The sequence below is a fragment of the Procambarus clarkii genome, chromosome 88, assembly GCF_040958095.1.
Source record: "Procambarus clarkii isolate CNS0578487 chromosome 88, FALCON_Pclarkii_2.0, whole genome shotgun sequence".
Taxonomy (NCBI): domain Eukaryota; kingdom Metazoa; phylum Arthropoda; class Malacostraca; order Decapoda; family Cambaridae; genus Procambarus; species Procambarus clarkii.
This window is the reverse complement of record NC_091237.1, coordinates 16,884,842-16,911,758: the sequence shown is the minus strand read 5'-3', so window position 1 is coordinate 16,911,758 and position 26,917 is coordinate 16,884,842. Positions and strand designations below refer to the sequence as shown.

At 37.6% G+C, this 26,917-nt stretch overlaps 1 protein-coding gene across 7 annotated transcripts in view; it reads right to left on the bottom strand.

Moving 5' to 3' along the window:
- LOC123745833 (protein abrupt) overlaps nucleotides 1-26,917 on the bottom strand; it is a 74,355-nt gene that overhangs the window by 7,034 nt on the left and 40,404 nt on the right. The window contains exons 6-7 of one of the 7 annotated variants that reach the window (XR_011225716.1): nucleotides 2,273-3,884; nucleotides 1,923-2,202 (exon numbers count right to left, since the gene is read on the bottom strand). The exons of 2 other annotated variants lie outside the window; for them this stretch is intronic. Coding sequence is in view for 4 of the 5 variants with exons in the window: in XM_045726864.2 (XP_045582820.1) it covers nucleotides 3,465-3,884 (420 nt within the window). In the remaining variant the exon portion in view is untranslated. Of the gene's footprint in view, nucleotides 1-1,922; nucleotides 3,885-8,416; nucleotides 9,954-11,090; nucleotides 11,439-14,280; nucleotides 15,023-26,917 lie in introns of those variants that run through there. 4 more of the 7 variants (XM_045726864.2, XM_045726871.2, XM_045726867.2 and 1 more) reach the window with 4 other exon arrangements.

Below are 26,917 nucleotides of genomic sequence, written 5' to 3'. Positions count from 1 at the left end.
AACAAATTTTAACTTATTTTGGTGGAGTTCAAAGTCATCTTTATCACTGTTGGATTGGAATTCTGTACTGTATGCAGTGTACTTTATAATACAAACATGTATTGCTGTACACATTCAAGCTGAAGGATTTTAATAATATTTTACGTTAAAAATAAATAAAAAATGTGCTTATCAACCTCACCTAACCTTATTAATCTTAAAATTATTGAACACAGGACTCACAAACTCAGTTTTGATTGTCAAATGCTGAGACCTTGCTGGTAGAAAGTTTAGGGCATTTAGAACCTCCCAAATACATAGCTATTTTGACATATCTCATTTTTTTTTTGTCTTTGATGATCAGGTATTGCCTTGCCTATAGTAGGAACATAACTTAAAAAATATGGATTCTCAATGTTGGAAGAATAATTAATCAAATGATCAATGCCTGCCATAAAAAAAATTATTTTTAGAGTTTGTGGTGAAGTTTCCTCCTAGTTGTTTTCCTCACCTTCCCCACATCACCAATAATGCTCTCAACAATTTCATCAATCATCATGCCATAACCTGGGCCACTAACACCTTCAGATTGAATACTACTTCTTCCATACATCTTATTCAATAAAAATTAGTTAGGTTTGTATTAAAAAATCAACTAAGACAATCCTTCAGATATGGAGTGTCACACGAGAGAAGAACATGGCTAGCAAAAAGGGTTAGATCAAGTCCAGCTATTTTAGCAAAGAAATATTAATGTTTGCTGCAATATTTCAAATAGTTTTTGTCTTTAATTTTGTGTTATTTAAGCAATGTTTAAATGTATTTTACACATCGTTCATTGCAGTATATGGTCCTCGGTTGGCAGTTTTCTACGTAAAACCACTCCTAGATCTGTTTCCTTTGTTAGAATTCTTTAAAGCTTTTTTTTTTACATAATTTGTAGATTGTGTTTGGCCTATTTTCTCCTATTCCACATTCCATAACATGGCATTTATTCACATTAAATTCCATTCGCCTCCATACACTTATTTTGTCGAGGTCGTCTCTAAGCACATGACAATCATCCAAGTTTCTTATCTTCCCCTAGTATCTTGGCATCATCAGCAAACATGTTCATACAATACTTTTCTAGTTTAATGATGGGTTTTTTGAGATATGGGCATCATACAACTGCTGCATATTCTAACACCTGCAGGATCCAGCTGTTAGCTCTTGGGGCCTGCCTAGGAAGATGGGACACCACAATGATGCAGAGTAAACCAAGTACAATGATGAAAGGTAAATCTAGTACAGAGGAACCTCGGGTGACGAACAGCCCCATCTACGAGCATTTCGGGCATTTTTGAGTAGCGAGCCACTCGCAGAAAATATATCTCGATTGACGAGCTTCCGCTTGGTTAATAAGAAAACCATGTGGTGCTTCCTAGCGTTCCTGCTGGTTCTTGCAAATTCTCGGATGCCTCCAACAATGGTGGTGGTGTCCTATCGTGCAGGATAAGCATTTATCTGCTTTTATTTATGCTTTTTCTTTTTTTTCTTTTTTGTGACTACAATTTGTAACCCACGATGTTGCCAAAGAAGCTGCTTGCTAAAGATAGTTTTGTCAAGAGGAAGAAAGACACATTTACTATAGATTTGAAAAAAGAAATCATAGCAAAGCATGAGCATGGTGTTCGTGTGACTGATCTCACCAGGGAGTATGGCAGGTCCTCATCATCAATCTGCACCATCTTGAAGAGGAAGGAAGGAATTATTTAAGAAGCATGATGTGGCTAAAGGAGTTACCAAGGTGTATTATATGTATTATAATTACATTATAAAATTTCATATTGAAGTTTTTCGGGGGTAAAACGGATTAAATGCATTTCGATTTTTTAAATGGGGAAATTCTTTTTGCACGACGAGCGTTTCACATGACTAGCTCAATGTAGGAACGGATTAAATTCTTTAACCGAGGTTCCTCTGTATAATAATACAGGGTATACATAGTACAATAAATACAGGGTTAACCTACTACTACTACTATCTAGTACAATGATGCAGGATGAACCCAGTAAAATGGTGCTGGGTGAATGCTGTATAGAACAATGATGCAGAGTGAACCTAGTACAATGATGCTGAGTGAACCCAGTACAATGATGCAGAGTGAACCTAGTACAATGATACAGAGTGAACCTAGTACAATGATGCTGAGTGAACCCAGTACAATGATACAGAGTGAACCTAGTACAATGATGCAGAGTGAACCCAGTACAACGATACAGGGTGAACCCAGTACAATGATATAGTGAACCCAGTACAATGATATAGTGAACCCAGAACAATGATATAGTGAACCTTGTACAATGATGGTTGTAAAATGGTAAACCCATTTTCATGAAGCTCACATACACAATAGTCATAAAATAAACCAAAACAAAACAATAACTTTAATTTAAAATCTTATATGTATTTTATTTGTACAAATGTACTGTACATCCTGAAATCTGCTTTCAGAAATCTTATATTAATGCTTTTATCTTATCTTTATCTTTATCTTATCTTTATCTTTATCTTATCTTTATCTTTATCTTATCTTTTATCTTTTATTTTATCTTTTATCTTAATGCTTCTGAAGTACAGTAACATGTGACATTTATATTTTTTTACAGTAAAGTACTATTACATTTTATGATGGCTAACATCACATGACATTGATTTTCCTGTACTTTAGAAGTACTGTACAGTAAAACTCATCAATTTTTTGTACACATTAAACATATGGTACTGTACTTTAAAGCAACATAGCTTTATCTGCATTTGTAAGTGATAACTTTATTTTATAGTTGGTCATTAACCGAAATTTATTACAATTTAACAAGTATAATAATTATTAGAAGAACACACAACTAGTACATCACCTTGAGATTATCTTGAGATGATTTCGGGGCTTTAGTGTCCCCGCGGCCCGGTCCTCGACCAGGCCTCCACCCCCAGGAAGCAGCCCGTGACAGCTGACTAACACCCAGGTACCTATTTTACTGCTAGGTAACAGGGGCATAGGGTGAAAGAAACTCTGCCCATTGTTTCTCGCCGGTGCCTGGGATCAAGCCCAGGACCACAGGATCACAAGTCCAGCGTGCTGTCCAACCGGCTAACCGGCTCCCTCATTATATCATTGATATATATCTCATATATATATTTATATCATGGTTACATAGCACTAATGTTAGGTGATTAAAGGGGATTGACGAGAAACAAAATTTATGATTATCTTAAAAATATGTGCATTCAACAAGATGGAGAATAAATATAAGTTGAACAAAATAATTTTGGCAATAAGGGCTAGGTTTCATTTTCACGAAATGAATGTAAATCAACAAAGTACAGTGAGGCCAATAGGATCTAATTACATGAAAAAAGCAAATGAGAAATGTCATATTTGATGGCATGAGGATTATTATTGAATTAACCTACCCATTTATATCTCCATCACTGGATTAAAACTATTTTGCATGAGTAGTTATGTGTCTATTCAAATCGCTTTTATGAGCACAACAATATGAACAATGTGGACAAGAATATGGTTTTTCACCTGTATGCTTTCTGATATGAGTCTTAAGATTACATTTAACGCTGAAACTTAATGAACAGTAGTGGCAAGCATAAGGCTTTTCACCAGTGTGTGTTCGTAAATGAGTATTCACTTTACTCCGTTCAGAAGAGCGATATGGACAACATGGGCATTGATATGGTTTGTCTGGGTTATGGGTATCTATATGGGTTTTATAGCAACTTTGTGACAGTTGCAATGGGCAATATGGACATTGATAGCACTCCTCTTCAGAGTTGGTATTGAGGAAAGTCTTTGTTGCTCCTGCAGGTCCAAATATGGCTGTCGTATGATCACTGCCTTTCAGTCTCACCTGCAGGAGATGCCTACATTATTTACTGCCACAGAAATTCATGAAAAGAGCAGAATTATTTAATAAATATGGTATTATTAGCAAGAATTAATCTTGAAAAGCTGAAGCCCCATTGATTAAACATAAACACACCAGTGTGTATTTTAAAACTTCTTAGACATCGGGCTGTAAAACTACACTAATGTACAGTAATGAAAATAAACTTGGATGTAAGAATTACATGTGAATTTGTCTCCTTAACCCTAGCATTGCATTACTGTTTATAGTTGACATCCCCCAGTGCGCAGAAAATAATTCAAAATTTTTTTTCCTTCTGATATTGATAAAATGCCTTCCCTGATCATGGAAAAAAAATGTATGAGACTTACTTTGGTCATGGTGAACCCCGGAAGTCTCGCAATTAACTAGCGTTCATTCATCATTCGCCCTGTGGCGGTTTGCTCAGCCCCCATCATGGGGAAGGTATTGCCGTGAAGGTATTTTTAGATACAGTACAGTATTTATTTCAATACTTTATCTCCGATTTACTTTTTATATGATTTTCCCGTAATATTATTCAATAGTGTGTCATTTGAGAAACTTATATAAAAAATGTGTGGAACATTGGAGTGCTCAAATATATTCATGCCCCTAAAATGTAATTTCCTAAGTGTGTTACAGGATGAGAGCAATGCTGAATAGATGATGATGAGGGATGAGAGCATGGTGAATAAGGATGAAGAATCAAATACTGTAAACAAATCCACAAGGGCCATGACAAGGATTCGAACCTACGTCTGAGAGCATCCCAGACCCTGCCTTAATCGACTGTGCTACAACATGGTCAAAAGAACTGCAATCAGAGGTTCTACTACCTTACTGGTTGCTACTTGCAGCCAGAAGTTCCACAGTAGCAGAAGTTGCTATGGTGATTTCTGTGTGTAATCAAATACTGTACTGTAATCACCTTTTCTGAATAACCTGATAATCTGGAAAACAGGGATTTGGATAACAAGGAATTCACTGTACATTGTCTTCAATTTTGGAGTATACTGAATCAATCAGAAGCAGAAAACTTGATCTACATATCTAGCAGACAATATAAAATTGCTTATACATAGTATACATCTCATACCTAAAAGCCAGAGTTGCCTAATAATACAAATAGTCTTATCTATTAATTTTTTCAAAAAATTTCTCTTATGGAATAATAACAGTGTTTCATTATAATGTAAATGATAGGAATTTTTGAATTTTTGTAAAAACTAACTTAGAAACCTGACCTAACCTAAATACTGTATATCATTTCTTTAATATTGCCTAACATAGATAAAACTAGGCCTAAATTAGAATTCCATGTTTTCAGTATACTGTACTGTACTGTAATAACATTAACATTACATTTGAGGGTCCTGGTAGTATAGTCGGGTTTGTTCTCAACTCACAATCAAGAATTCTGGGATAGTACAGGTTGGGCTGGTTTCCTTTCACCTCATGCTCCTGTCCACCTAGCAGTAAATAAGTACCCTGGAGTTAATCAGGCATGTTGTGGGGTCGCTTCCTGGGTGGGGTCAGTAATTCGACCCTTTGGGACCTTTGTACTGTATGTGTAAGATGGCGCTGGCTTCCTGTCCCCCCAATACAATGAATTATTATTATTATTATTATTATTATTATTATTATTATTATTATTATTATTACAGTATTATTAATAATAATGGTCGAGGACCGGGCCGTGGGGACACTAAAAGCCCCGAAATCATCTCAAGATAACCTCAAGATACTGTTAGCAATTTCTCAAATTTTTCAATAGTATGTCTCACCCTTGATGTTATTTTTATATTTAGTGAACTTGAAAAAGTCACTGCTGGTTTGATTTTATCTGCATTCATTTTAATCGAGCATATACTAGATTCGTTCACGTTATAGCGGCGACCTAGTGTGGTAGCATTCTCTCGAGCCTCAAGCTTAATCAGGAGTTCATACTTCTCCCCTATTGTTTTCATAAGCTTTCTCAACTTCAAGGGGGGTTTCTCTATTTTTTCTTAAAGATAGAGGATGCTTGAGTAGAATCATGGCACAATAATATATGGTTATATTTTTATATAGTAGTAGACAACATAGAGGACACAGCAAACCTCCAATCTGATGTTAATCAAATCTTTCAATGGGCCACAGAAAATAACATGATGTTTAATGAGGATAAGTTCCAATTACTGTGCTATGGAAAAGCAAATACATTAAACCAGAAACCACATATAAAACACAGTCAAACCACACTACTGAAAGAAAAGCAAAATAAAAAATTTAGAAGTACAGTAATTATGTCGGAGACCTTTTAAAGAACGCAACGAAGTTGCTGTCACATCTGCAAGAAAAATGACAGGTTGGATAACAACAATCTTCCAAACAAGAGATGCAATACCAATGATGATACTTTTAAGATGTTAGTGCTTTCTAAGAGTGGAATATTATTGCACAATAACAGCATCTATTTCCCCCTTGTGTACTTCCCTTCATCTATTTTTCCTTGTGTACTTCCCTTCATCTATTTCCCCTTGTGCACTTCCCTTCATCTATTTCCCCCTTGTGTACAGGTACTTCCCTTCATCTATTTCTCCTTGTGTACTTTTAAGACCAGTGAGTGCTTGTTCAGACCAGTGGGTGCTTGTTCAGAGCAGTGGGTGCTTGTTCAGAGCAGTGGGTGCTTGTTCAGAGCATTGGTTGCTTGTTCAGACCAGTGAGTGCTTGTTTACCCCATTCAAAGATAGAGAAACTGCTGACCTGGAGAGCATGCAAAGATCCTTTACCACTAGAATCCACTCAATAAAATATTTAAATCAATGGGACTACCTAAAAATTTTAAATCTGTACTCCCTAGAGCACAGGTGGGAGAAATACATATAATTTAAACTTGGAAAATATTATGACTGGTTTCAAATATGCACACAAATAACACCACATGAGACCAGAAAGCATGGCAGGATGTGCTGAATAGCCCCATCGAAGAACAGAGGTGCAATAAGCATGATGAGAGAGAAATTTATCAATATCAGAGGCCCAAGATGTTTCAACATTCTTTTCTACACATACGGGACAAAACTGGCTGACCTCTCACAGTGTTCAGATGAGAACTCACCAAGCCCCTCCAAAGGATACCTGATCAACCAGGCTGTGACTCATATGTCAGGATGTGAGCAACAACATCAAACAGCCTGGTGGATCAGATCAGCAACCAGGAGGCCAGGTCGAGGACCAGGCTGCGGGGACAATAATTCCAGGAATCTTCAACAGGTAGGCAGGTAGGTAATACCAAAGTGAGTAAAATAAATGTTTTAGTGTTTGAAGTCACAAGAATTAAAATTAAACATCGTGTTTAAATGCATGTGATACAACCATAAAGGCATGGGGGAGGAAAGGTGAAGGGGGAAACATTGGAGATGGAGAAAAATAAGAATCCTGATGTCATAACACGTCATGTGTTGTCATAAAAACAATCACACCTGCTGTCGACTCTCATTGTGCCAATGCTTATCAGATGCAGCTCACTGTGCTTAATTAAACTTTGGAAGTAAAGAGGATTGGTGCATATAGCCGAATTTATAATTTTCGAGGACATGTTGTGCAAAGAATCATGGTATTAGAAGTTTCCTATTCTTAACCACCGTGCTGCGCTGCATTAAAATATGGCATCCCCGTGGTGCACCGAAAATAATTAAAAAAAAAAATTCTTTTATAGTCTCTGATCTCAGGGAAACTAAAATAGAATATTGGCTGTGCCATACTTTAGCCGTGATGGAGCTCAGAAGTTCAGTAAATTATGGGCACTGAGTGATGAAGCGCTCAGAGTTACTCGACCCCGCCACCCAGTGGGGCACCAGTTGCCGCGAATATTAATTTTCACAATAATTTTAATGTTTCTCATTAATTTCTTCTCTGTTTTTTACTGTAATATTATTCAAATGTGTGTAATTTGTGGAATTTATATTCTTCAATGTGTGAAACATTGCTATACTCAAAATTATTAGGCTCATATATGTGACATGTATGTTATATTCTACGATCAATCGACAGTGTTTTTGCTGTTATTACACTATATACACATTGTATATACACATCTACATGTTTGTGCACGATAATAAACCACAAAGATTGTGTGTTGAGAGTTTATATACACAGAAGAAGAATCCAAGATCAGCCTAGGGGCCAAGAGCCGAGTGTGGCTGGGGCTGCCCTAAATATATTTTTACATAATTATTTCAGTGTCTGTGAATGGTTAATATCTAGTTTTTTGCAATCATATTATTCAATAGTGTAATATATGGAATGTATATAGCACAATAAGTGGAACTTTGCTATTCTCAAAAATATGGCGCTCATACATGGTGACACATATTCTTAGATTTAAATGATTTTTCGTGGGGTCGTATTCCAGGGAACATAGGATTAAGGACTTGTCCGAAACGCTACGCGTACTAGTGGCTGTATAAAAATGTAAGAACTCTTGTATGTATAATTATATAAAATAAAATAAAGATCAATCAAACAGTGTACCTGTTGTTATTATACTATATATGCATGTTATACATCGTTATCAACATTTATATGCACCATAACATACTAATAAGCAGTTCTGGTGGGTATGGTGATGAAATCAAAACACAGCATGGAGACACAAGCAGAAGACTCCAACAGTCACATGACGCAAGGCCTCCAATATTCTACTCGTCTCGCTATGACTAGTTACAAAACTGCTGTTATTATCACATTCCTGTCACTAAATCCTGAACATGAATCCATTTCCATAACAAAATGAATATTGCTGATGGAACATATGGTCGTTTCATGATGCATAGATGCAGGAAACAATGGCTGGGTGCTGTCTTTCTCTACCTCATGTTGTGAATATCATAACTAACATTGTGTTAACTGATATCCGAACATTTTGCATAGTCTTTATCACAGGATTATATGTAACACTATCAATGTAAAATAATTTCAGTTACCTATTTTATTCATCATTACTAAGTGGTGCTGTGACCCGGAGCTGCACAGCGGTGCTGTGGCCCGGAGCTGCACAGCGGTGCTGTGCGCGGCTCCTGCATGCACCAGCCTTGGTCGCTCTCTCAGAACTAAGGCTCTCACAGCCAGTGTGGATGCTAACAATATTTTTCCAAGATGGCATCTGTTTACAGGAGTCCTCAGGTACAGGATGTGAGCCTCGTGTACCTGCGGGAGCTTTAAATCGCTCCCTATGCCTTACAAATGCCACATGGCACTCTGTGCACCCCTCCATCCAGTGCCACAAGGTGCTCTATGCAGTGCAGTGGTTAAATAGGTATGAATATATAATTTGGTTTCCATTTTAAAAAGAAGGACAGCAGGTATGAGAAGGACACAAGGACAGCATAAGTCAAGTGTCACATGAAGTTAAACAATGTTCTATAAGATGAAAAGTACAATAGAGGATAAAGGAAAGGTTTAAAGGCAGCATGACAGAAATAAATCATACATATTAAGAAGGGTGATTTTGAGGCTTTTGTATTTATCCTTATCTTAATGAAAATTCCTAGATGGAACAAGGTATCAAACATTAAATAGCAGATTAATATACACACAATTTTTGGAATAATAACAACAGCTTCTGAAACTATGACATCAACAGTATACAGAAAAAAATCTGTACAAATTTTATACATTACTTAAAATTTATAATCTGACCTAAACAGACTAATGCCTTACTTATTCTAACTATAAATAGTACTGTATATGTAAATATTAAATGCCTTTCCTATGAATACTTAAAACATGACTAACTAATGTACTTTTTTGGGTTGCACGATAAGAACATTCTGTGCAAGCATAAGGCTTTTCCCCAGTGTGAGTCCTTATATGGGGTTTCAGACTTTCTTTCTGAGAAAATCTAAAATCACAGTATGGACATGAATATGGCTTTTCTCCAGTATGAATGCGTATGTGCTTTGTCAAATGAAATTTCTTCGAGGTGGAGTATTCACAATAAGAACACTGGTGAGTCTTGCTAGCAGTTCCTCTTCCATCTGTGTTCTGATGGACCCTCTTTGACTCCACCTGTGAGGGAAAGTGACCTTAGATTCCTAATACACTACATAAATTCATATAATAGCGATCTCAAAATGTGCAGTGGTGATGTAAACCAAATCATATATAATACAAATAAATTTCCTTAAAATTATTCACAAAATATTAAATCTATGTATCCAGTCCAGTTTTTACAAAATACTGTAGTACACTCAAATTTTTTCATTATCACTACTGAAAAATATTTAAGTGTGGAAAAGACTTCAAACTGTTAAAAATGTCTAATATTAACCAAATTAGTTTTTCCAATGACATAACACTGCAGCACAAAGTGGATATCCCCCACTTAATTTGCAAATTACATACTAAACTAGATAAAATCAGGTGCAAATATTATTCTTCTTATTTTTTTCCTTTTATGCTCTCCACTTCTCTCCACCCAGCTTGCAATACAGTGCCGGATTTGTACTACTAAAGACATCCTGCGAATTTAAAGTGTATTAAGAATATTTTGATTTATTTTCCCTATTATATTAATTCCTATTATTCTTCAATGCACTAATTATTTCAAAAGCCCATTGTTCATGTTACATGATCACACCATCAAGAACTTCAAGGCTATAACTGTGTATGTCCTTCACCATTGCATTACTCCATCATGGTACAGTACCCATGGATGATGCTTGTCTGACATTTATTATTTTAAAAATATTTCTTTTAAAATCAATACTGTAACATATTCTACATTATCAAAAACCATTTTTTGGTAATGTAATGTAAGCTTCAGGAATCCCTGAGAATTCAGTGAGAATCCAAGGTTGCATTGCTTTTGACCATGTCATGGGCATGATGGTCTAGGGCATTAGCTTGGGTTCGAACCAAGTGAGCGGATTCGAATCTTCCTCATGGCTCCTACTGATTTTCTCAATAATATTATTATTATTATTATTATTATTATTATTATTACTGTATTATTATTATTATTATTATTATTATTATTATTATTATTATTATTATTGGTATTACTGTTATTATTATTATTATTATTATTGTTAATCCTCATGTGTTTCACTTTATGAAATAAATTCCTTTCAAATATTAATATTGTACTTAAAATTATATAGAACAAACAAACTTCCTTGAGTATGTGAGCTATCTAAAACCCTACTGAACTTCTAATTTTCATTGATTAGGTGAATTACAATAGTTTAGTTTGTTATGAATACTCAAAACATGAGTAACTAGAGTACTTTTTTGAGTAGCACGATAAGAACATTTAGTACAAGCAAATGGTCTTTCTCCAGTATGGGTTCGTATGTGTGACTTTAAATTTCCTTTCTGAGCAAATGCAGCAGGACAGTGTGGACACGTAAATGGCCTCTCTCCAGTGTGAATACGAATATGTTTTGATAGATTGAGGTTTTGAGATGTAGTGTATTTACAATATGGACACTGATGAATTTTGCTGCTAGCTGCTCTTCCATCTGAGTTCTGATGTTTCATGTTAGACTCCACCTGTGAGGAAAAGCATCCTTAAATTCCCATTACTAGATAATCCCAGAGAACATATTCTACATTAAGTACTTTGAACTGTAATTAAGAATTATAATAATAACAATAATAATAATTAATTACAAAACAGTACAGAATCACAGATTTGTCTAATTTAAAATAAAAATAAAATACAGAGCCTCTAGTAATCAAATCATCACCCACCCACCAAGCAGTTCCTGATGGTACTTTGACGAATTCCTTACTTACTTATATGGTACAAGTCATTAAGCAAGCAGTGTCTCAGGATACATAAATGTACAATATAATTAAAGAAATAAAAGAAACTTGGCTAATTTTAAGGATTAAAGGGAAATATAAAATAAACATAGCTATGAACTGTCTCTAGTTAGTTTATTTATATCATCGTTGAGGGATACAGGAGCCGCAGGGTTTATTTGATGCTTAGTAGATGTCCCTCTCTCATATACAGTATGTAATTACATCAGTAATATAAGAGGTCAATTTCCATACAACTACAAGATCACCATTTTCACCAATATTGCAAGCAAAATTAAATTTTTATAATCCAAAACAAGCAATTCATATATCAACAGTTCCACTCTAACCCATAAAGTACAGTTATCATCGTATGTTGATCCCCAGGGTATTGTGGTTATCATCATATAGTAAAAAACTGGCAAAACACTACAGACTGGTATCTTATGTGACCTATTTGCATGGAGCAATCTCAGCGAGATAGCTTCAGGGCACTGGGGCTCATCCTAGAGAGAGATGTTTCATTACATTCAATGCTGGGTTTTTGTGAATATTTATATCGAGACTGGTTGAGTTTCTTTAAATCCTGGTCATTATGTAATGTTTATACCCACCAATAACTATCATATAGTTATGACTTTGAAAAGAAATTGTTTACCAGTAATTTCTCTATCATATGTCATGCTCAAAATACATAATAAAGTGATTTCAGTGAATATTTGTTTAATAAAGATTTGAGGAATGATGAGTTATGATTGATTTGTACTTAGCTACATGTGCTTCAGGGGTACTATAAAGATATTTCACTACACTACTTTCCTGGTAAGGTAAGTCACAAACCCTTATATATTCAAACATCCATTCCTATAGTGGATGTAGGCCTACTGATTTATGTTTTCCAGGGACCTTTTCCATATTAATAAAGTGGGCTTCTGTATTAATACATTTCTAAATAATACTTTCAGGAAGTAAGAATTTTGTCCCTTACAATACATCTCAGTATTTGCAAAAGAATTTTGTTTTAACACGGTGTCTGCAGAGCTTATTAGGAGACCAACTATAGTATCAAGGGACCATGGGATATCACAATGGCCAACCATTGTGATAATTACTTTGCTTGTATGTATTTTCACAATGCTTTGCAAATTATCTCCCTGCATAAGAGTTATATTTGTTCTCCTTTTTTTTTACAGTGGTATAGAGCAATAATGTGCACACATTTCCATATTTTTTTATACAGTATTGAAAAATAAATGAGGAATTTTGAAATTTTCATGAACATTTGTTTATTAAGTGCCATCACACATAATGTTCTATTTACCTGAAAGCCACTTACACTAGAGACCTCGATGAGGATAGGAAGCTGGTGGCTTGTCAAAGGTCCTCCCCCCATTTGCCTTGGTGATCTTTTCCAGTTGTACTTTAAAAGTTAACAGAGGTAGGTACTGTACATGGTGTAGATGTAGTTATAGTTGATGTATGGTGTTAAAGTTATAGTTGATGTATGGTGTTAAAGCTATAGTTGATGTATTATAGTTAAAGTTATAGTAGGTATATGGTAAAGATATAGTTATAGTTGATGTATGGTGAAGAGTAAGTTACAGTGGTATATATGGTGGGTTATGAGAAAGAGGAATTTATAATAATGTAAGAATTAAAGAGGATTTCAACAGGCAATGGCCCATACACTAAGTGGAGGCCTGTTTAAGTCCACTCTCACCCATATACCATTTGTCTAATCTATTCTTGAAACCTGTTGAACTGATTGTCTAAATAGTGCTGACTGGAAGCCTATTGCACACATTCACAACCCTATTTCCAAACCAGGTAATTCTCTAAAATATAATTTCTCCATCTTGTACCCATTCTTGTAAATTCTAAATTTTGGTATAGACGTAGAGTCAAGATGAAGTTATGGTGGATGTACGGCGATGAGGAAGTTATGGTGGATGTATGGTGACGAGGGTGTTATGGTGGATGATTGGTGAAGAGGAAGTTATGGATTATAGTGGATGTATGGTGAAGAGGAAGTTATGGTGGATGAACACTGAAGAGGAAGTTATGGTGGATGTATGGTGATGAGGAAGTTATGGTGGATGTATGGTGACGAGGGTGTTATGGTGGATGATTGGTGAAGAGGAAGTTATGGATTATGGTGGATGTATGGTGAAGAGGAAGCTATGGTGGATGTATGAAGAGGAAGTTATGTTGGATATATGAAGAGAGACTAAAAATGAAGTAGTTACGAGGAAGGGTTAAGAGGCAGCAGAAACAAGGAGCTGAAGGCTGACATGAAGTAAAATTGAATTGAAGATACAATTTAGCTGATGGCACAAGTGAAATGGGGATTAGCTGAGAATTGATACAAGAAGATGAGCTCAGAGCATACGCAAGGATGGTGTGAGCTGAGGATAGTCATGAGGAGCATAAGCTAAGTGAAGACATGAGGGGGAGAGTATGACGAGTGTAAACATGAGGTGGTGCAGGTGGAGGACATAAGGTGAGAATAGGTTAATTAAGTAACAAGGAAGAAGTGGGTTTTTATATATTTGTCTGAGAGAAACAAGGACAAAAAAAAACTCTGCAGCAAGATACAACAGGAATTTATCAAATACAAAAGAGGATACAATCGCATTCATCTTCCACCTGTACATTCATTCATCTTCCACCTGTACACACATTCATGAAGTGTACATGCTGAATCCCACCAGTCCCACCAACTGAAACACCACTTATTAATCACTGTTTTGTTTTACAACCTCTATCATATTCTTAAGCTCTCTACACACATTTGTATTTATTATTAATATTCAGGTCTGTTAATTGTTTTTACTAAGACACATTAAGAAACAGAGTAATAAAAATGAAAGAATAACATTAAGATTCTTTGCACAATTTATGAAGCAGCGGACAAGGTTTGAAGTTTGTTAAGTATATGCTCGTTATTAAGGTTTTCTTAAATACTGCACTTCAATATTTAATATTTATATTTAATCTTACTTTGTTCAAATAACATGTTACATGAATTTCTTATGAATACTCAAAATATGGTTAACTAAAGTGCTTTTCTGAGTGGCTCTGTAGGGACAATCTGCACAAGCAAATGGTTTTTCTCCAGTGTGAGTACGTATATGTGACTTTAAAGTTCCTTTCTGGGAAAATGATGCAAGGCAGTGTGGACAAGGAAATGGCTTTTCTCCTGTGTGAATACGTATATGCTTGGATAAGCCAACTTTATGATTTGTAGAGTATTTACAATATGGGCACTGATGAATCTTGCCAACAGATGTTCTTCCCTCTGGGTTCTGGTTAACTGTCTTTGACTCCACCTGCGAGGGAAAGTAACCTTAAATTGTTATAACGAGGAAAAGTCCATATTATGGTAACCCGAACCTGAATAAAGGAAAATTACTAGCATACAAAACAAGGATTTAGAGAAACAAACAAAACAAACTAGACAACAAAGATTTTGGTACTTGTAAAAAGCTTCCTAAAATTCTTAAAGGAATTTTTTTAAAACATCAATGCAAATATAATTAAACTACAGTGCAGTATTTGCATTATGAATTTTCACTTTGCAACTAAGACAGTACAGGCAGTATTACATAAACTTTGCCATTCAGTTTATTTTTATTTTGGATTTTATTCTGACTTTCCCTTCAACAACATGCCACTTTAGTGAGATGCTTCCCTCTCAACTCCTCAATCTGACAGCTGGAAGCAAGAGCGTAGAGAAAAAAAGTGTTGCATGTAATGAAATGGCTCTTTTTGGTGGATCCTTGGAGGCTCCCTGGCATTAGCTACCTGGATAGCTTCGCCCAATCAATCTACACCATGCCTTTGCATGTCATTAAAAGCCTACTGGGAACCAGAGGTCAAAAACTGGCTCCCTCTAAGGAGGCACAGATAGCTTGAGGACATTATTTCACAGACACCAAGAAAAATGCCTAAAATAAATGTGAGCAAAATAAAACAATCAGGAAGGTAAGGTAAACAAAAGATAGAAACGAGACACTCAGACAAACCACCCGGTGAAGCAGTTTAACTGCTAGTTAACCTGCTCGCCACTAGGTGGCCATGCACCTATCTACTCAGTTCCCAGCCTTGACCCATCAGTTATTTTGCCAGCAAGGAAAACCGAAGCCTCTGTAAACGAAAAGGGTGGGAAGAGGCTCATCAAAATGAATGTGTTTATTACATTTAACAATAGTTTTATGAGAGGGATCCTATTGGGAGGTTTCCTGGTACTATTTCACCACAGAAAAAGAAAACAAGGGAACACACCAGGAGCAGAGGAGAATAGCAGACAGGAGCTCCAATGGAAGGGGGGGGGGGGAAGGGAAACAGTGTATGAGTAACTCTCCAAAATCACACAACCCCAGCACAAACAAGGTGCATTCACTAAGTACCGAGCTGCAGCACTCCACTTGGATTGGCATAACTCATGACCTCTCGAAAATCTGCCCAGAACATATCCAAAAACATCCTCGACAGAGCTGCAAACTTACAAACATTATGGGCCTGAGGGGTAGAAGCAGGTTGGCTAATTGAAGATACTGCAGACAACCTAACACAAATGGGTCTTGAAACAAGGAACCAGGGACACTAGATGTATAAACACAGCATCGCCCCACACACACCATTAGTGGTACGGAGATAACGGTGAATGCCCACAACAGGACAATAACAGTATCAAACACCAAAGGATCTCCTGAAAACCAGACATATCAATCTTAGCCAGAAAAGGAGACTCCAAAGTCCTTTTCAAGAGTCACCTGAAAAGTATGAAGAACTGGTGAACTAGAAACCTCGAAAGGGCCCATGAAGCCCACACCAAATTGATCTGGCAGCAACAAAAAGGAAGATATCAGGGGGAAATAGAACAGCTTTTGGAGCCAAAATCGACCAAGAGGAAACACCACACAGGCAAAGGGAAGAGACTTGCACAGATACACGAGCCAAAGACAGGAACCTAGGGATCCATCTCGTCTGCCAGAAATGCATGTCCAAGCACAGCAGGAGCTCAAGTGGGAGAGAGAGAGAGAGAATGTCCAAACAACCTAGACCAGGCCCAACTAAGTCCAAACCTGTAACGAAGCCCAACAGGACCTTCAACAAAACACCAGAACTGGAATCTGATGATACGGAAAGGACCAGAACCCCAACTTACAAACACAAATTGGATGAATGCCCAAACCAGCCAGCCGTCAAGGCCAGCCAGAATTGGAAGTGAAACACTTCACTTTTTGGTTGCTTCACTGAGATGGTTGGGTTGACTGCATCTATCTGGACCTTAAAAAAGCTTTCGACAGAGTTTTAAATAAGAGGTTGTTATGGAAACTGGAACATACAGTATTAGAGAAGTGACAGGCAGGCTTCTATTATTGCTGAAAAATTTTCTGACACAAAAATGAGGGCAGTAATCACAGGCAATGTATCGGACTGGAGAAATATCACGAGTGGAGTACCACAGGGTTCAGTTCTTGCACCAGAAATGTTCATTGTCTTCATAAATGATCTACCAGATGGAATACAGAATTATATGAACATGTTTGCTGAAGATACTAGGGAAGATAAGAAACTTTGATGAGTGTCTGCCCTTCAAGAAGACCTGGACAAAATATGTGTATGGAGCACCACTTGGCAAATGGAATTTAATGTGAATAAATGGCATGTTATGTAATGTGGAATAGGAGAACAGAGACCCCACACAACCTATAAATTGTGTGAGAAATCTTTCAAGAATTCTGATATAGACAAAGATCTAGGGGTTATCTCTTGAGAGGTTATCTTGAGATGATTTCGGGGCTTTTTAGTGTCCCCCTGTGTTTAGTTTTAGTTTAGTGGGTGGTTCTAGATTTAAAACTATCTCACGAGAACCACATAAAGAACATCATGTGAGGAGCCTATGCTACACTTTCTAACTTCAGAATTGCTTTTAAATACATGGATGGTGAAATACTAAATTATGTGAGAAATCTTACATAATAAATGGCATGTGAATAAATGGGGGTGACTGGGGCCTCGTAGCCTGGTAGATAGCGTGTAGGACTCATAATTCTGTGGCACGGGTTCGATTCCCGCACGAGGCAGAAACAAATTGGCAAAGTTTCTTTCACCCTGAATGCCCCTGTTACCTAGCAGTAAATAGGTACCTGGGAGTTAGTCAGCTGTTACTGGGCTGCTTCCTGGGGTGTGTGTGTGGTGTGGGGGAAAAAAATAAAAAATAGTAGTTGGTAAACAGTTGATTGACAGTTGAGAGGCGGGCCGAAAGAGTAAAGCTCAACCCCCCGCAAACACAACTAGGTGAATACTAAAGAAATTTTTCACGACTTTTGTTAGACCAAAGCTGAAATATGCAGCAGTTGTATGATGCCCATATCTTAAGAAGCACATCAAGAAACTGGAAAAGGTGCAGAAACGTGCAACTAAATGGCTCCCAAAACTGAAGGACAAGAGCTATGAGGAGAGGTTAGGGGCATTAAGTATGCCAAAACTAGAAGATACAAGAAAAAGAGACGATATGATCACTACATACAAAATAGTAACTGGAATCGATAAAATTGATGGGGAGAATTCTTGAGACCTGGAACTTCAAGAACAAGAGGTCATAGAATTAAACTAACTAAACAAAGTTGCCGAAGAAATATAAGAAAATTAATTTTCGCAAACAGAGTGGTAGACAGTTGGAACAAGCTAGGTGAGAAGGTGGTGGAGGCCAAAACCATCAGTATGTAGTTTTAAAGTGTTATATGACAAAGAGTACTGGGAAGACGGGACACCACGAGCATAGCTCTCATCCTGTAACTACACTTAGGTAATTAGTCCTAGGTAATTACTGAATGGTTGAAGCAATGCTCTAGGTCAATTAATCGAAAAGCCAGACAAACCTGACGGGAAAGAACCTGAAACTTGCAAGTGAGAACAATCAGATGGAAACGAAAAACCAGTTAAGAAAACTATGAACAGTCTGCAGCCGGCAACACTGTCATGAGAAAAACCTAAAGGTAAAGCGAGTCTGCAGAGAAAAACAAAACAAAACTCAACCTGAAACCGGACCATAAGGTCAGAGAGACTGAAGTAGGTAGAAAACAGAATGGTAACCCACTGTAAACAGAAGGAAAACTAAATAAAAAAGCATCTGATCCACTCACAAAAATCAAACAAGGGTTAATATTTTAAATAAGAATTTTAAAAATAAGAATGTACTCACAAGGGGATTCTCAATTTGGAGATGAGAGACTGTTTGTAAAAGAGAACTTCTAATATGTTTGGCATATTTCTTTTCTTACTTGAATTTATGACCTCTTGTGTTCTTGAAGTTGCAGGTTTCAAGAATTCTTCTTTGCCAATTTTGTTGAATCATGTTAATATTTTGTATGTAATGATCACATATCCTTTTTTTCTTCCATCTTCTAGCTTTGGTACTTTTAATACCTCTAGCTCCTCCTTGTAGTTCTTGTTTATCAGTTGTAGAAACTATTAGTATCAAGTTTTTTCACCTTTTCCAGTTTACTGATGTGCTTTCTTAGATATGGGCACCATACAACCACTGCATATTCCAGCTTTGGTCTCACAAAGGACATGTACAATTTATTTAGTATTTCACCAGCCATGTTCAGTATTTAAAATCAATTCTAAAATTGGAAAACGTAGCATAGGCTTCTCGCACAATGTTCTTTACTTGGTCTTCAGGTGATAGTTTTCTATCTAGAACTACCCCTAGATCTCTTTATCAGAATTTTTTTAAAGCTTTTTCACATAATTTGCAGGTTATGTGTGGTTTATTTTATCATATTCCACATTCCATAACTTGGAATAAGAATGTGTCATTCAAAATTTTTTCCTGTGTAATATTTATTAATATCCTCCCATTCCCAATATATACAAAAAATGCTTCACTTTACTTACTTTACATCTCTGTTTCAACGCCCTCCCACCCTCCTAATATTATATTGCCAGAGGAATTGATTGTTGCTTTGAACACTAACCTTGCTCTCAATGTTTTATCTTTAATATGAGGAGCTTTTGCTGTCCAGTTTCTCTGCAATTAAAATCCTTGAGTACAGTACTAGGAACTTTGGTCTAGCTCCACTTGCCACTGCGGCTGCCTTTTCGATTATTTTCAGGCACATTGTATTACATTTGTCGCGCCCCTTCCTTGACAATTAGTGGAGTGTTATAAATAAACCTTACCACTATCTTTAAGGTCTTCCCTGTTGCCTGTAGTTGGGCTAGAGCTGCTGGAATATACAGCAGTTGTATGGTGCCCATATCTTAAGAAGCACATCAGCAAACTGGAATAGGGGTGGAGACATGCAACTAAATGGCTCTCAGAACTGAAGGACAAGAGTTACGAGGAGAGGTTAGAGGCATTAAATATGCCAAAACTAGAAGATAGAAGAAAAAGAGGCGATATGATCACTACGTACAAAATAGTAACGGAAATCAATAAAATTGACAGGGAAGAATTCCCGAGACCTGAAATTTCAAGAACAAGAACAAAAGGTTATATATTTAAACTAACTAAACAAAGTTGCAGAAGAAATATAAAATAATTCATTTTTGTAGTGGTAGATGGTTGGAACAAGTTAGGTGAGAAGGTGGAGGAGGCCAAAACCATCAGTAGTTTCAAAGTGTTTTATGATAAAGAGTGCTGGGAAGCTGTAGCTCTCATCCTGTAACCACACTTAGGTAATTACACTTAGGTAATCACCTAATATGGAATCTTGCAGGCTGATTAACTTTTATTGCATTTGTAGTGAAGGTTAAAGCAGGTGGATGACAGTGGTTGAGGTGTAGGTGGTGGTGGAAGTAGAGGTGATGATGGAGGTGGGAGTGGGAAGAGCTGAAGGTTGAGGTAAATGTTATAGATGGAGTGGGTTGGGGCCAAATAGTGGGGAAGGGTAGGTAGGGTGGCAGATCAGTTTTCAGCAATGGGGGGTTAGGACTGTTATGCCTCACTATCACAACTAAAGAAACAATACTTTACTCTGGTCACAATAAGGCCAGAAGGAAGAAAATAATTTTTTAATTATTACACATTAAGTAAAACAAATATTTTTCAGCTGATCTGCAACTGAATTCTGAGATGTGTATTAAAAGCTCAACATTTCTCCAATTGCAATTATGAAGAAATAAGAAAAAATATTGTACAAGCTATTATGGTTGCAATATCAGAGGTTACACACTTATGGTATGGTTCTAAGACTTGTACTTTTCAAATAATAAAATACCTTTTACCATTCTTGCCATATATACAAAAATTATAATTGGATACAAGTGCAAAATATCCAAGGGTATTTGAGATAAGGTCCTTTCCCACCCTGATGATGTGTTATAATTTTTAAAGAATATGCCTTCAGTGGTCAATATAGTCCAGTAACAGTAGGGACTTTCCATTGCACCACCATACATGCCCAGTAGGTCTTGTTTCAAGCCAAAACTGAAAATTTCAGAAAAAATATATTGTTTGGACAAAATCCTAAAGTATTTCTACCAATTTTTTTTTGTAACTTAGTCAGATAAAGTAGGACAGTTTTAATATGAGATCTGTATCATTACAATATAACGCAGTGGAAAGATTGTTACATAAAGGGAAGTCGTGTCTATATTTTGCAGAGCAAGTGAGGAAAGCAACATGGATGCCAAGAAAGAAGTGACAAAAAGTCTAATTATACTGATGTAGTCCAGATATACAAGAATGGTGACAGACAGGAGGCACTGAATTACAGGCCAGTGTCCTTAATTTGCATACCATGCAAGGTAATGTGCAAAACATTGTGCAAAACAAAAATTGTAGAACATCTGGAGCGAAAGAACTTTGTAACATAATCAGCATGGGTTCAGGGCTGACAAATCTTGCCTCACAGGATTAACTGAATTCTATGACTAGGCAACAAAAATTAGGCAAGAAAGAGAAGGGTGAGCAGAGTGCATATTTTTTTATTTCCAGAAAGTCCTTTGACACAGTACCCCATAGGAAACTACAAGCTGGAGAAGCATGTAGGAGTAAAAAGGAAGGTACTGTAGTCCACTGGATAAGGGAGTACCTAAGCGACAAAAGACAGTGAGTCACTGTGAGGGGTGAGGTCTCAGAATGGCGAGACACCACCAGAGGAATTTCACAGGGATCAGTCCTTGTACCTATCCTGTTTCAGATATACCGGTATGTAAATGATCTCCCAGAGGAAATGGAATGTGTGCTGATGATGCAAAAATTATAAGGATTAAGACAGGAATATAGCAAGAGGCTACAAGAGGACCTAGACAAATTGAAAGAATGGTCCAACCAATGGGTATTAAAGTTCACCCCAAGTAAATGTAAGGTAATGAACCCCAAGTAAATGTAAGGTAATGAAACTAGGTGGAGGGAACAGGTCAGACACAAGGTACCAAATGGGATACAAGGTTCTCCATGAAATGGACAGAGAAAGATCTAGGAGTTGATATCACACCAAACCTGTCTCCTGAAGCCCACATCAAAAGCATATCATCAAGACTGCCTAACATCAGAACTTCCTTCAGAAACTTGTGTAAGGAATCATTTAGAACCTTGTTTACCAGATATTTCAGACCAATCCTGGAGTACGCAGCTCCAGAATGGAGTCCATACCTTGTCACATACAAGATGAAGCTGGAGAAGGTTGACAGGTATGTCACTAGACTAGTCCCAGAGCTCAGATTAATGAGTTATGAAGAAAGGCTGTATGAATTGCATCTCACATTGCTGGAAGACAGAAGAGATTGGAAAGTTATCACCACACAAAATTCTCTGGAGAATTTAGAGGGAAGATAAGGACAGATTATTTTGCACAGGTGGTACTCACACAAGCAGACACAGGTGGAAACTGATTACCCAAGCGAACCACAGAGACATTAGAAAGAACTTTTTCAGTGTCAGCAGTTAATAAATGGAATGCATTAGGAAGTGATGTGGAGGAGGCTAACCCCATACACAGTTTCAAATGTAGATATGATAGAGCTCAATAAGCTCAGCAACCTGTACAGTGGAGGCCAAGACCGTCAGATGTTTCAAAGCGTTATATGACAGAGTGCTGGGAAGACGGGACACCACGAGCGTAGCTCTCATCCTGTAACTACACTTAGGTAATTACCAACTCTAACATAGAAAGAGATCTAGGGATGGTTCTGGATAATAGAATGTCACCATACGAACACATAAAGGACATTGTGTGAGGAGCAAATGCTATGCTATCAAACTTCAGAATCTCTTAAGTACATGGATGGTGAAATACTAAAGAAACTGTTCATGACTTTTGTGAGACCCCAATTGGAATATGCAGCAATTGTATGGTGCCTTAATTTTAAGAAGCACATCAGTAAACTGGAAAAGGTGCAAAGGCATGCTACAAAATGTCTTTCAGAACTGAGAAACAAGTTACAGAGAAAGGTTAAAGGCATTAAATATGATAAAGCTAGAAGATAGAAGAAAAAGAGGCAATATGATCACCACTTACAAAATAAAAATGGGAATCGACCAAATTGACAAAGAATTTCTTGAAACTGGCAACCTCAACAATAAGAGGCCGTAGATTCACGCTAAGGAAACAAAGGTGCCCAAAAAATATTAGAAAATTTTCTTTTGCAAACAAGAGTGGTGGACAGATGGAACAAGTTAAGGGAGAAAGTAGTGGAGGCCAAAACCATCAGGAGTTTCAAAGTGTTATATGACAATGAATGCTGGAAAGATGGGACAACACAAGCATAGATCTCATCTTTTAATTACACTAGTAGGTTGACAGTTGAGAGGTGGGACCAAAGACCTGAAATTCAACTAGGTGAGTACTGCCCTTCACCTATGGGAGTGAGATATGGAATACTATCATCAAATGAAAAATAAATCTCATCAGTATATAAAAACTTACTGGATTATACAATGCTGTGTGCATACAATAAACTATAAGAAGGCAGACAATGTATGGCAGTCTTCCGTAAGTGAACAAAAAATTACATGACAGTACAGTACTAGAAAATGAATGAGTTTTTGATAGGCATAAAATGTAGTGTAGTTATTACGAAAACTAATTCTTGAGATTATCTTGATTGATGATGATGATGATGATAAAGCATGACTGACTGAAACATTTAATTAGTATTACTGAAACCTTCATCGCATGAAGGTGGGAAATGTGGTAATGAAAATTATGATAAGTGAAACCGTAACTTATTATGTAAATTTATTTCATATTGCACCTTGAACATGACAGGTACAGTTAAAATACTGTTCATTGAAAGTCTCATAATAACAAAAATAATAATAAAAAATATTAATAATAACTAATATTAATATTGATAAAAATAAACTAAAAAAAATGTATATAAAAAGCTAAATATCATTAAATGACAGAAAGCTCAGTGCCGAAAGACCAATCTCAGCTAAGCTGAAGTGTTGAGCAATACATTATAATTATTCCAGTAAAACTGAAGAACTAATATATTCCAGTTAATGTGAAACACAAATGTAAACTAAATATATTAACAAGCTCTTTTTTTATGTTTAACCAGCCAAGTTAGATACTTGAGAGACAGTACAGTATTGTGTACGCTTATAATTTTTGGCCATATATGGAAGTGAGATTGTGATGTATAGTACTGTAGTTAGCATCTTTGCCATTGGCACTGTGAGTATTGTATTAATATTAAAAGCAAAACAAGAAATGTATTATAGTACATACAAATATTGGGACATTTATTTCAAAAGAAAATGTGCACCAATAATGCTCATTTCTATTTAAAGTACAGTAGTACAATTATCTAAAGATTCCAAGGAAAAAATACACACACACACACACAGTAGGTAAATATATGGATATGTTTTCATATGAAAACAAGTGTAATTGTCAACTATGCTCTAAATATAAATTAAATTATTAATGTTAGGTAAACAATTTTACTTCTTCCAATGTTGGCTACATTATTTTTATCCAGATCTCATCTACATCAACAGTTTAATGTCAACAACATATTCTCAAACTGCAAATCATTTTTACAAATGCCACAATTTAAAATAAATAATTTATTCATAATTTTTGCATTTTTAAAATTCTATCCTGCTTCCTTCTATGCCTGGGACTAGAGCACAAATCCCCAATTGTTTTACATCCAGGTCTCCAATTACTGCTGTATGCACAGAGTTGAATGAGTGAAGAAAATATATTCCTATTGTTTCACTCTGCCCAGGATTAGATCCCAGGTCCTCTCGCATTTGAGGTGAGAAAGTTCACCAGTAAACCATAGGATGCCCTGTGTGCGAGATGTGATTACTTCTCATAAAAAAAATTTCAATGCAAAATCACTATTGAACCATTAACAACTGCCCTTAATCATCCATGACTATCTATGATCACAGAATCTCTGTCCATTGTTAAGTAATGTTTCTGCTTATATAATTAGGTTAAGATAGATACAGGCAGGTATAGTTCGATCAAGCTAAGTTAGGATAATGATTTTATACCCAAAGACAATCATGGACAGTCACCATGTGAAAATAAGTAAAATACATTATGTGAAAATCACCACAAAAGGCACTCACAGGTGAAGGCAAAATTTTACAGAAATAATGCCTAACTTAAAGTTATAGCAAAGGACAAGATGTTTTTCTGTAAAAAACCAGCGTTGAATGTAATGAAACACCATTTTCTGGGTGAGACCCGGAGGCTCCCCAGAGCTTTACCAGGCTGATATGCTAATGTCAGACTTTGGCATCAGTCATGTGTATGGAGTTCTAGGGCCTACCGGGGACCACGGCCAGAACCTGGCCCCCTCAGAGAGGCAAGGGGAGCAATGGCCTATAGAAACCCCCGTGTGGTTGGAAGCATTCTATGTCTGCCATCGACCGGGTCAAGCATCCAGAAAGGTAAGCATTCCAAAACAAACCCCTATTCTGGTTAAAATTGCTACCTAAAGCCGAACTAGTGGATAGAACTCCTCAACAGAAAACAAGCAAACTAGTATGACGTCATACGTCACCGCGCCGCTGTCTGCGCAGCTCCCCCCTCCCCGGGAGGGGGAAGGGGGAGCCCCAGACCTCCCACGCCGGCTATCCACCCATCAGTTCTGAGGCTGGATGTCAAAACACGCGAAAAACCGCCGACCGGAGGGAGGGAGGGTTGCCGGGGAGCCTCCGGGTCTCACCCAGAAAATGGCATTTCATTACATTCAACGCTGGTTTTCTGGGGGGAGCCCCGTCGGCTCCCCGGAGCTAACTACCCACAGAGGAAGGTCAAAGGGACGGAACCGGGAGGCAGACACCACGCAACCCCCACGGAAGCGAGACAACCGGCAGCAAACGCCAACCCAAGGCGCCAAAGCCCCGAAAAATCCCAGGAACAACGAGCAGCAAGGCCCCCGAATGAACACCAAAATTCCATGCCCGAAAGACCGCAAGGACATGTCGCCCAGACGGCAGCGAGAGCAGCGAAGCCACGAACACCACGGGCATGAGGGAAGAACACAGGCAGCTGAGCCGCAAGAACACGGCTGACAACCCGGGACACCATCACCCGCAAACCGGGAAGAATAGAAGCGGATCAACGCAAAACGCGCTCCGGACCCAGACGCCGTAGCACGCAAACAACAGCGGAGGGCCGCCACTGAACACAAAACACGACACACCCCAGCCCGACCAACGAAGCACCAACAACCCTGGACCCCTCCAGAACGCAGCAGCCCCACCCCGCGCCATTAAAGCTGGAGACTGCTGCCACCGAACAACCAAAACGCTAAGACCGAAGGAGCAAGAAAACTCAGCGACCCGACCCCTAGAGGCAAATGCCAAAAAGAAAAAGAGCCGACGAAAAAACACACCGGAACCGAAAGTGCACTACCAACCGAGGAGAAGACAGAGCACGCTGACCAGAGACCAGGATGGTGCAAGCGGCGCACGAACAGGCCGGAGGTGAAACGATGCACAAGACAGCTTACTAACGGTGCAGAAGCAACACCAAGACCGAAAGCAAGCCAAAGAGGCGACAGTATGTGGCAAGACGACGGCCCCCAACCCCCACCAGAAAACCAAGCCGAGAGTAAACCAAGCTAACAAGAGTAACCACCTAAGAAGGGACAGGAAAAGGAAGGACCGCCAAAATACCCCATACTGCCGCCAAGAGAAGCACGCAGGTGGGACACCTACCATGAAGCCACCAGACCACCAACCGGAGGCGAGACCGCGAAGCAGAACATAAGCAGCCCCGACAAGGCCC